This window comes from Quercus lobata, chromosome 4 (assembly GCF_001633185.2).
Source record: "Quercus lobata isolate SW786 chromosome 4, ValleyOak3.0 Primary Assembly, whole genome shotgun sequence".
Classification (NCBI taxonomy): Eukaryota; Viridiplantae; Streptophyta; class Magnoliopsida; order Fagales; family Fagaceae; genus Quercus; species Quercus lobata.
The window spans coordinates 76,160,716-76,173,412 of record NC_044907.1 but is presented as its reverse complement, the minus strand read 5'-3'; the positions used below and the strand labels follow the sequence as shown (position 1 = coordinate 76,173,412).

Below are 12,697 nucleotides of genomic sequence, written 5' to 3'. Positions count from 1 at the left end.
AGAGAGTCGGAGAGCTTCTGGAATCATCAAGTGGAAGTAAAGGAAAAATAAAAGAGGAAAGAATGAAAGAATGAGGAGCTTCTGGAAAGGGGAGCTGTGGAAGTAAAGAAAAAGAAAAAGGAGAGGATGTGTACAAAATAATGTATACGTGTGTGGTGGACAAAATACAAGAGGAAAAAAAAAAAAAAAGGAAAAGGAAACACATGGAGGAAAAAAAAGGCAAAGAATTAGAAATCACAATTTAAAAATATTATCACAATATTTTCACAATAAATTTTAAGTAATTAGCTAATATTGACAAGTAAAAATATAATTTCAATAATGGGTTCAAATTAGAACTAGTAACAAATTTTCATATAAGATTTTGTTATAATTCTTGTGAAAGTATTGCAAAAAATATTGTGGATGTAACACTTTTTGTTGGAAAATATAATTGTTGAGAATGAATAGAAAAAGAATAAATAAATATTAAAAAAGAATAAATTTGATTACAAAATAGAAATTAAAAAAGTGGATAAGCAAAAGATAAATATCACTGTTGATTGTCCAAACAGTACAAAAATTTGTTTAACGTGCTGGAGATGCTCTTATATATACATTGTCCTTTTTGGTAATTTATCCCTCAAACTGCCACTTTTATAAGTGCTAGCCAAACACTCAGCTTTTTCAAAAAACACTTTTTAACAGCTTTTACCAAACACTCAGCTTTTTGAAAATGCACTTTTTCAATTATGCACTTTTTGAAAACTCCACTTTTTCATTATGCACTTTTACAAAAAGTTTAACCAAACTCACCCAAAGATGCAAAGTGGAGGAGAAGGAATTTGAAAACAAAGAGGAACTTCAACCATTAATGAAGGATGAATGTACACATCCTGGTACTATTGAACAAATGTCTTATCATTGTGGGAAAATCTTGCCGGCGGAATCTGGTGCGGCAATTAGTTACATTCACGAGGTAACCTTCCCTTCATTGAGATGACCGACTATTTTTTGGAGTTATGAATTTTGGTTATCATTGCTGCATAATGGATGACAATATCTATCATACTAATAAAATTTTCAATTTCTTGAGGTAGCATTTACAAAGTATTGAATCTAATGATCCCCTAATATGAAATAATTTTAGAATTACAACTTGAAAGATGTGAACCAACTTTGGACATTATTTGCAGGGAATAAGGCTTCAGAATTATGAAATTTTCAGACATAGAAATGCAGACACGAAGAATCTATTACGCCACAAAAAGCTTTACTTGGTTCTTGATTTAGATCATACACTGCTAAACTCTACTGGGCTTAGAGCTATGACTTCCAAAGAAGAACATTTGAAGAGCCAAACAGATTCTTTGCAAGGTATTTCTGTTACCTTTATATTTTATTATACTTTGTTATAGTATTTTGCATTTAGGATATCATTGTTTTCAGGTATTGCAGTGACATTGCTTCTTTGTTTGTATTATCAACTCTAATTAGCTTGGCTAGATACTATTGTAAGTTACAATTTGAACATCATCACTCTGTACAACTTTTAGAAGTCAACATGAATGATTATTGTTTGGTTCTGAATCTGTTGATGAAAGTTTTTATTTGAGTGCTTTCTCAATGGAATGTTCAGATTTCTAACCAAAGGTAAGTAAAACTTCCAAAGAAACAAAAAGGATATAGTTAATTTATTGCTTATGCAGTCTAATGTCATAAAATCACCATAAGCATGAATCACTGGGAAGTTTTGAGGAATTTCTGGTGGAATCTTTTGATTTTCCTACAGAATGTTGTTGCCCTTGTGGGAAGCACTGCCTTTTCTTTTTCACTTGTCTGCACCTTTTTTTCCCTCCTCCCTCCCGTTTTTAAAGAAATATTGGCTGAATTTATTTGTTATACTTAAGACAAAGCTTAAATACTGCCTTCATTTGTAATATCACCATGAGTTATTTTGTTCCGTGAGGCATGAGGCAAACTGCAAATAGGAAAGTTTTGGTAATTTTAGGGAAAAATTCCTATCATGGTATTCATTTTGCATAGATATGTGGTAAAAACATAGAACATTCAGCACACATCAATTAAAAAGCAAATTTATTTAAGAATAATTCCTTCCTCACTGTTTGCGTCCTTGTCCCCTATAGGCCATGGAAACTAAATAGAGGCTCCCTTATCGATTTGATTGATTATCAAGTTGGCTTTGCTTTTCACTATATCTGCTCTGCTGCAGAAGATGTGTGTTTATTCTTTTTGAAAAATATACATTGTCTAATTTTTTTGGTTTTGGTTGCACTGTCTTTTCTTTGACATTCTGGGCTTTTGAGTGACTTGATGTGCTTGTGGCCTTATGGTATTCAAAAATTATGAAATGGACAGATGTCTCAAAAGGCAGTCTCTTCATGGTGAACTCTGTGCATATGATGACGAAGCTAAGGCCCTTTGTTCGCACATTTCAAAAAGAAGCTAGTGAAATGTTTGAGTTGTTCATTGACACAATGGGTGATCGGGCCTATGCTTTGGAAATGGTTGAGCTGCTTGATCCTCAAAGAGAGTACTTAAGTGGTAGAGTGATTTCACGTGATGATCGTACCCAAAAAAATAAAAAGGACCTTGATATCTTTCTTGGGCATGAAAGTGCCGTTCTGATTCTTGATGATACAGAAGAGGTAGGTACATCTGTGATCAGCTGAATATCTCTGCTCAACCAATTTATTTTCTCTTTAATCTGATAGTGTTTGTTACACATGATAATACTTTTAATCTTTCTGTTTTACCCCCTAAAAGAAGTTCTTTCAACGCTACAAGTCTTCTTATTTGTAGGGAAGATTCAGATTACAGAAAAGGGAAATTTCATCCTTATTTTAAATATTTAGCACTTACTCAGGTCAAGAAAAGAACAATACTGGCTCTACCAGTCATGGTTTGCCTATCATTTTATCATTTACTTTTGGTGTCTTTGGAAACATGTTTGAAGTTGTAATTTCAAACATATAGACAATGAAGTTTAAATAGAATGAGCTAGAACTCAAGTGTGAATATGAATGAGCGAAGGTGCCATTGTAGTTTGCATCTTTGTTTGTTCATGTTATCTTCCATAAAACGGCAGAGTTCAGGAATTTGATGTTCTACTTTGCTGATGTGACTGATGCTCATGCCTTTAAGATAATTCAAATTAGTACAGGAGGTATGTTGATGTTGCAGGTTTGTATTCAGAAGAAACGTTGGATTTGGATATCAAGAACTTCCCAAAAGTTGTGAAAATCCAGTCAAGTGAAATATTTTTTGACCTAATATATCCTGTGCATGAAACTGAAGCTTATATACAGGTTTTATAAACACCATTGAATTTAGAAAGCAGTCTGGCATTGATTGAAAAATTACACAAAGTTCTATATTTTGTATTTGTTAATTCCTGCCTTAGGAACTCATGTTTTGTTACTTCTTTAAAAAGCCAAAATTTTAATTTATTCAATAACAGTTAAAATTCAAATCCAATTAGAAATCATAAAAATAAAAGGTTATTTGAAAATCTGTTTGAAGCTGTTGAAGGGAAATTTGACAGTATTTCCTAGTACCAGCTTGCATGTGGTTGTTCTTTTATATGTTTAATTTTATTTCTAGGCAATATATATGTGTACTTATTCAAGTATTTTTAAGATAAAGGTGCATAGGGAAATGATGCCTGTTATTTGTTCAGATTCATTTTCATGGCCTTTGAACTTGCAATTTATCTTTATAGGTTCTTGTGGCTGCAATCATCCTGTTACCATAAGCTTGATGTAAATGTTTTGCATTATTGTAGGTATGGCAAACGAATAAGGAGAATTTAATAGTAATGGAAAGATATTTTTTCTTTGCTTCAAGTTGTTGCCAATTTCGCTTCAATTGTAAATCTCTTGCTGAGTTGAAGAGAGATGAAAGTGAGACTGGTGGAGCACTTGCAACTGTGCTTAAAGTTCTTAAGAAAATCCATAATATGTTCTTTGATGTATGTCCCTGTTTCACTTGTTGATGTTAGATGTTATATTTCTTGTGTGATAAATTCTTATGTATGGGAACCTTATTGCAGGAACTTAAGGACAATCTTGTTGACAGAGATGTGAGGCAGGTATATTTTTTTTCTTGACAACTGAAACATGAATTTGTTGTTCTAAGTTGCTTTCACTTGTCCAATCCTTTGTTGTCCAGTCCTGGCCCCCAGTGGCAAGCACCTCTACATGTGTGTATATTTAACATTCCTGTCATAAGGACGATTTTAATTTTGTCCCAATGGGACTAGAAAATCGGAACAATTAATGATTTTTGTGTTAAGGTATTAAATCTGGCTCATGTAGTGTTTTTTATGTTTGTCAAATCCGTAATTACCACTACCATCTCTCTCTCTCTCTCCTATTTTGCCTTGGTTTCACTTAACCTGGCATGTGTTCTGGCCTATTGAATGTAACTTGGTCTAAATCATGCATATCCTGCTTCTTCTTCTTCTTTTTTTATTTTTACTAGTCGCATACCCGCGCGTTGCGCGCGGTAAATTTTTTAGGATGGTCTCATTAAATATTTTATTAATACTATAATTTTAGTTATTAACCATTTGATTTTCATTAGTTTTTAAGTTAACAGAAACCTTAAATATACCTTTTTTTTTTTTTTTTTTTTTACCTTTACACACACACACACACACACATAGTGAATCTTTACACATACCTTTAAAAAAACTCTATATATTTCACTTTTTTGGATGCGTAAAATTATAGACTACTACTCCATAATGATAGTGGCTAATTAATTTTTTTTTTTTTTAGTGATCTCATTTGTAACGCTTCTTACCATTATCATATATTTACTAACTGATGATTTGCATAACAAAGACGATAAATGAGAGGTAGGATTGTTCATTAGATTTTCGAAAGTAATAGTGCATGAAAATTATATATATATATATATATATATATTATAAATAAGGTTAAATGAAATGTCAAAAAATGGATTTTTAAATTTTCTAACTTTATTTCTTATTCAATTTCTACTACTATCAGAGAACATCTCTTTTTTAGTTATAATTAATATGGTTTCCATAGTTAGAATTTGATTAGTTTTAAATTTAAATTTAGTACTATGATTGTATTTAATTATTGATTGTTGATTTAATTTTTTAAGTGAATTAAACGGTTTATGTTACTACACTGTAAAGTTTTTAATGTTCTCCACACGGTAATCTCTATTTTATTTTTTACTTCTCCTAACAACCTCTTTGTTTTCCAATCAACGATTACTAATTGACGTTTGGTTTTTTTTTTTTCTTTATCTACTCTTTATTACTTTGTATTGGTTTTGTTTTTTCTATACCATCTCTCTCTCTCTCTCTCTCTCTCTCTCTCCACTGGCAACCTATCGTTTTCCAAAATTTGATGATGATTCTATGACATTAAATATGCATTATTAATTTTTTTTTTTATTTAGTGTTTCTAACTTGATTTGTTTTGTATTTCATTCTTCCTTTGATGCATTGGGTGTGAGAATGAGTGTTTCCCTATCATTACTCCACTTAATGTGGACAATTTTATTTATTTAATTTAGGCAAAATATTATATTTAAAATTTTTAAAAATAAAAAAGGAGTGGAAATATAAATAATTTAATGATATATATGGGGGATGTGGTTGAATTTAAATGTTAAATAAAATGATATGAGAAAAAAAATAAAAATAAAATATATAACAATAAACACTAACTTATCCAAATAATTCTATGTAATATAATAATAGTACATTCTTATATACTATTTTTTAATTATTTATAATGAAATATGATAATATTTAACAATCAAAGACATAAAAAATAAATAAAAAAACTTAAAACACAAAGCTAAATCCCATAAACCAAAATAGAGCTCTAAAGAATACAAAACTTTATCAGGCTAAAATAGAGATGCAAGAAAAATAAAAATAAAAATCTACCAAAAAATTGAGGGAGAAAGAGTGGGAAATAACCACTTTTCTGTGAGATAAAATTATGTAAAGAATAGAAGAATGAATGATAAATTTATATTAAGAGGATGATAATATAAAAAAATAAAATAAAGGAAGATAAAAGGAAAGAGGAAGAGTGATATCAAGGTAGAATTTTTGGGGAGATGAAAAGGTAAAGAGAATGAGAAAGGTTGAAGAAAGTGTAAATGTTAAAAAAAAAAATGAGTACAATTTGATGAGCACAGTTTTCTTTTATTTGAATTTAAGTAAAATATTACATTTTTTATTTTGTAAAACAAAAAGAGAGAGAAAATATAAATAATTTAATGATAAGGAGGATGTGGTTGAATTTCAATATTGAGTAAAATGGAAGAGAAGAAAAAAATAAGAAAAATTAAAAGATATAACAATAAACATTAAATTATCCAAATTATGCTATGTAATGGAATACTATTTTATTATTATCTACTATCTTTAATTTTTTATAACGTAATCGGATAAAATTTAACAATCAAAGAGCAAAATAATAATAATAATAATAACTTAAAACACAAAACTAAATTGTATCAACATAAATTAGAGTTTTTAAAAATACAAAATTTTATCAACCTAAAGCGGAGATGCAATAAAAATTAAAAATCCACCAAAACATTGAGAGAGAGAGAGAGAGAGAACCTTTTTGTGAGAGAAAACTGTGCAAAGAATAGAAAAGAGTGACAAATTATAGTAAGAGGGAAGGGATAAGAAGAAACAAATAAAGGAAGATGAAGAGAAGGATGAATAGCAATATTAAAGTAGAGGGTAGTGGGGAGATGAAAGGTGAGGGAAGAAGAAAGGTTGAAGAAAATGTAAATATTTAAAAAAATAAGTGAATATAAAAAAAAAAATTATAGGAAAATTGGAAATAAAAAAGAAATATATATAGATGTTAAAATTGACAAAGATGAATATGTAAAGTCAATAATCTATTTATATATATATATATATATATATTTTTTTTTTGTAAAAAAAATAGGAATAAATATTAATTATATATAGATGTTAAAACTGATAAAGATGAATATGTAAAGTCAATAATCTATATATATATATATATATATATTTGTAAAAAAAATAGGAATAAATATTAATTATGTGGCGAATGACGTGGTGATGAGGTGGCACAACAGGAGCTCAGCAGCTATAAATGCCACGCTTCAGCTTTTAGTAATATATTGATTTTTATTTTTATTTTTATTTTTTTTTTGGGATAGTAGTGAAGATGCATTCTCAGTAAAACATTACTTAAAGCAGGCTGATGATTGTTATAAATATATTGAATGGACACCATGTGTTCTTTGTGATCAGAAATCAGTTATTAAAATGTTTGGTGTTGACTTTATTAATATTTGTCTGTTGATTCCCTCATCCCATGTGATAAATTGTTGCCTGTTTTCCTAAAAACTTTGAAAAGGAGAATTATGGACAAGTTGGCTTTTCTTTATGAAGATTTGTGTTAATAAAGATATTTTATATTTATGTTATTTTCTGCAGATGCTGAAAACAGTTAAGAAAGAAGTTCTGAAGGGGTGCAAAATTGTCTTCAGCCGAGCGTTTCCCACCATAGACCGGGCTGAAAATCAACATCTGTGGAAGATGGCAGAACAGCTGGGAGCTACTTGTGTGACAAAGCTTGATTCATTCGTAACGCATGTGGTCTCAACAGATGTTGGAACAAAGAAGGCTCAATGGGCAGTGAAACACAAGAAGTTTTTGGTCCTTCCACGGTGGATACTGGCAGCAGATTATCGGTGGCAAAAGCAACCTGAACAGAACTTTGCTGTCAACAAAGTTAACTGATTTGAGCCTACTGGATTGAACTAACACTAAATTACTTCTAATTGAATAGTAAATCAGATCAAACTGAAATTAACAATAGCTGATTGTAACAAACTTAAATACTTGATTGAAATCACAAGTACATACACAACGAGACATAAATTTACAAGCATAAGACAATGAAGATCTTTTTACTGGCCTAAAGAACTAAATGATCGCAGGTGACAAACTACTTCCTAAGAATCTAATCTAATGGTCTCTGAAAGTGTTCTATTTGTGTTTCTGAATAATTTCTCTGGTTTTTCTTATAGAATTAGGCCTCCATATATAGGCAAATGTGGTGATTTTTCCGACCCAAAACCACCTCACTATGCAAGTGAGGGGTGGTTATTTGCAACAAATGACTACCAAATTTTCCTTGTACCGACACATGTCCTTTGGTTGCTACATTTGTAAAGTTGTGATTTACAACTATCTTTATGTTGGCTTTAATTCCGTGTAAAATTTGATTGTAATTTTGTTCAATCATTTCCATGTATTTTTGTGGAATTTTATGTAAGGGTTTTGTGTGAGAGTTTGGTAAAGAATTTGTGAAGAAGTGGTTTTCGAAACTAGACTTGCGACTGATGACCTGCGAAACAAGCCATGTGAGAAGCACATGTTAGAATTTGAAGAGTCTTGACAGGCTGGATTTCACGAGTGATTCACGACTCAGGCCAAGTCGTAAGTGACCCGCAAAACCCACTGCCTATTACTTTTTGGAGTGTGACTTTTCTCATCTTTTACCATCACTATATAAACCCTTGTTACCTACGAAATGTAAGAAGAAAAAGGAGTATTTTCTGAAGAAAATTTTGAGAGAAACCCTAGCCAAACACTTGAGAGTTAGAGATTATTTTACCCACAATTCTCTACATCCTTTCTCTAAAGTTTCCATCTACTCCCACTTCTCCATTTACACATCCTTGAGAGGTTCTTAGCCCAAACACTTACCTTACCCATTCTTAGTGTTGAGAGAAGTTTTGGTGCATTTAGGAAGCATTGGAAGAAGCCATTGAGTGGCGGATACAATCAAGCGGAACTATGGGATCTAGAAAGTTTGTGAAGACAAGATTCTGAGACGTTCGTTGGTCGCAAGAGCTTAGAGGGCTTAAGTACATTAGGTAGATTAGGCTTGAAGAGTCTTTTTGATATTCGTGTACTCCAACTTATTCACTAGTGGATCGATTTCGACTTGGAGGGTCGCGGAGAGGTTTTTTGCCGAGTTATTCGGTTTCCTCTTCGATAACATGTCTTGGTGTTATCTTGTGTTTGCTTCTCTCTTCCCTACTCTATAAGCTTTTCATTTATTGCTCATTGTGGTTTACTTATGGCTTAGAGTAGTGTTACCAATTTATTGTACTTCATTTACTTTTGTTCCACACTTAGATAAGTTAGAGTAAAAGCAATTTAACCATAATTTAAAATTGGGGGTCTAAACAAGCTTTAGTGTTTTCACACTAATTGAGCTTTCAATATCCTTGACAAGTGTTTTAACCCTCTTCCATTAAGAGTCACACAAGTAAGACTAGCCTCTAAGAGTGCATGCTTAGAGGCTCTCTTCTTTTTTTAGGAGAATCATTGATAATGATACCACTGGAAAGATTACTTTCATTAAGGGAAAATAAAATGTAAAATAATAATAATAATAATAATAATAATAATAATAATAATTAGAAGAGAGAAGGCTTGTGCTGAATTTATTATTTTATTTTTTTTCCAAGAAGAAAAACTTGATAACCCAAAGGGAAAAATATCAAAACTAAAATCTAATTCATGTGAAAAATTAACAATTAATATACAAAAGTGCATCTTAATTACACCAAAATAAATACATAGTTTCAAAGAAATTTAAAACAATCCTTATTGAAAATCAAAACTAAAATTTAAAGTTTCCCCACTAAATACAAAGCAAATAAAAATAAGAAAATAGATGATTTATAGATCTTGTTCTTCAAAATTCCCCACAGCGAAATTAACCTTAATTTTTTGGATCTGAAGTTTGTATTAGAGACAGAAGAAAATTGAGGAAGAGTGATGGTTATTCTTTTAAGGTTATTACAATTTACCCATTTGTGGTTTGACTAAAATTTAAGTTGTCTATTTGTGATTTGAAATTTGACACTTTACTCACCTGAGGTTTGACCAAAATTTAAGTTGTCTACTTGTTGTTTGAAATCCTATAATGCAAGTGTTCTGCTATATTGTTTTAATCTTATTTGATCTTGTATTTTTATGTCTTTTGTGTTTTTGGAAGAGAGAGACATAAAAGTGGAGCAAATACATATTTATACATATTTAAACCTATTTTTGACATAAGTGAATTACAGAACTATAACTAAGCTAACTTCAGGTAGGTAAAGTGTCAAATTTTAAACTACATGTAGGAAACTTTAATTTTGGCCAAATCATATATAGGTAAATTGTAATATGTCCTAAGATTTAATTGAACGGATGATTTGGCATTTCTTTAGTATGGAATTTTTTTTTTTTTTTTTTTTTTTTTTGAGAAAGCTTTAGCATGGTGTTTAAGTTCACATTTTTATTATTATTTATGACCAGTAATTCTTAATTTTTTTTGTCATTTGTCTATTTATTTTCCTAACCATTCACCTTCTAAAGGCTAATTAAGTATTTTGATCTAGTCAAAGGTCATGTAGTTGAATTGACATCTCTCTATGCACAAAGTGCTTGAGGGTCTAGAGGAGAAAAGATTCAAGCTGCGGATTAGCAGCATGTTGTAATTATTTCTCAAAAAAAAAAAAAGTATTTTGATCTAAAAAAAAGTAAGTTGTTGAAAAAATACTTTAATTGAGTAATATATCTGTAATCTAATTATCTATTATCTATTGATATTAAAAAAAAAAAAATTATTTTGGAACAATAATCAAATAATCACGATTAGAAAGGAAGCCTAGAAGTAATTTTATTTTTTTCCCACTTTTTCAATACATGAAATTAAAAGTGTACACGTATAGAAATAAAACTTTTGGCTTTTTTGATGTTTCTTTTTTGACATGAAGGTATATATATATATATATATATATATATATATATATATTTATATGGTTGGGTTCAAATTAAGGGGTGTGCGCTATGATTATATCGGGTTCAAGGCAAGGGATTTCGCCATTATTACATTGTATATAGGAAAAAAGGCTTTGAGTTATAGCTAGATAAGGTTTTTTAAGATTATGCAATATATTAACGTTCTTCTCAATCAGTTCAACAGCATCACAAACTAATTCTAATAAGATATTCATCGACAAATTTATGCTTCAAGATTGAAGTCATTTGATAAATTGAGATCAGAATGTTCACTCCTCATTCTTTGGCCTTACATTCATTTATTTGAAAACTTTGTATATCTCATTGTTCACACGGGTTATTTAAATTTCTTTGTTATTTATTTGCTTTCTCTTTCTTTCTTTCTTTTGTCTGTGTCTAATTTAAGGATGATAGACAAGTACGCAATGAAAGAAAAAAGTAGAATGGAAGAAAATGGCTTTGCCAACCAGTCACAAAGTAAAATGATTAAAATGTTCAAATCTGTGTAAAAACCTTTAAAATTATATTTATTTCTATTAAAGAGTACTTGAAAATGTAATATTAATTGTTAATGCTAAGATTTACTGGGAAATTATTTCATGAAAATTTAAAAAGTTATATATTGAATAAGGTTTCATTGTTGACTTGAAGGTAAGAAACTTTCACCATGTCGTAACCAAGTACGGAACTAGGATTCAAACTTAGGGGGAGCCGAAGTTATTTGTTCAAAGATTTAAAAAAATTAAAATATCAATACTAAAGGTTGACAAAGTTGCATTATTAGCATTCATTTATTAATTATTAATTGTATTTTTTCTTTTGAATAAAAATTTAATAATAGGATTTTATAATCAAGAGTTTTGCAAGTCAATTGGCATGTCTTAATATTTCCAGGGTCTAACTATTGTATGGATGAAGCGATCAATATGTGGCATAGGAGTTGTCTCTATAACTATAAGGGTGAAGTAATCTGAGAGGGGCATAGAGATCTCAAGTGAGAGGGAGAAATTGGGTAAAAGTTATTGGATTTTTGTGATTTTTTTTCTAGGATTTGTAATTGATTTGTTGTTATTGTTTTTGCTTAGACTAGATTTATGATTTGTCCAAAGATTTTCTTATTATCTGGATATGTGCATTTTTTTATTATAGATTTTTCTTGTTATCTATTTGTTGAATTTCTTGGGTTAGCTTGTAAATTTTTTGGGGAAGGGGGGCTAAGTATATAAATTTAAGAGTTAAAATTAAATTCTTTTTGTTAATATACATATTAGTATATATTTTTTTCAAAGGTTGGGGGGGGGGGGGGGTGAGGGGGCCATGGCCCCCTTCTGCCCTTTGAGTAGTTCTGTCCCTGGTGGTAACTAATCATTTCTTTCTATTATATGGGTAAAATTTAATATCATAGCTTTGCTTTGATATAAATGAAAGCTCTTTTGCATTCTCATATCTAGAATTGAATATTGGTCTTTTAGAGATTTTAGTGATATGTTGGTAATATTGGAAGTTTCGGAAGTATTTTGGGTACTTTGGCTATAAAATATATAGTTAGGGTTTGCATTTGAAAAATAACAGTGCTAGAGCTACAAAAAATTTTAGAAAAATAATAGTGCTAGAGCTACAAACTAATGATGTGGATAATGACACATCAGTTATTAATATAACTAAGATACATATCAGGGATTAAAAGAACTCAAATGAAAAATTCATCATAAGCTATTTTAAAAAAAGTCATATCAAATCTAAAAAACCAATCTACTAATAGTCCATCTCTCCATCTCTCTTCGTCTCTCTCTGATGACACACCCACCCAAATCCATGCCAACAAAAGGTTTTACTTTGGTCTAA

At 30.2% G+C, this 12,697-nt stretch overlaps 1 protein-coding gene across 1 annotated transcript; it reads left to right on the top strand.

Moving 5' to 3' along the window:
- The first annotated feature begins 862 nt into the window (after positions 1-862).
- Positions 863-7,786, top strand: LOC115985822 (RNA polymerase II C-terminal domain phosphatase-like 4). Its single transcript, XM_031108722.1, has 6 exons — positions 863-958; positions 1,176-1,356; positions 2,359-2,648; positions 3,785-3,970; positions 4,052-4,090; positions 7,481-7,786. Exons 1-6 carry the CDS (start codon positions 893-895, stop codon positions 7,784-7,786), a joined length of 1,068 nt encoding a protein of 355 aa, XP_030964582.1. The 5' UTR covers positions 863-892.
- The last annotated feature ends 4,911 nt before the right edge of the window (positions 7,787-12,697 follow it).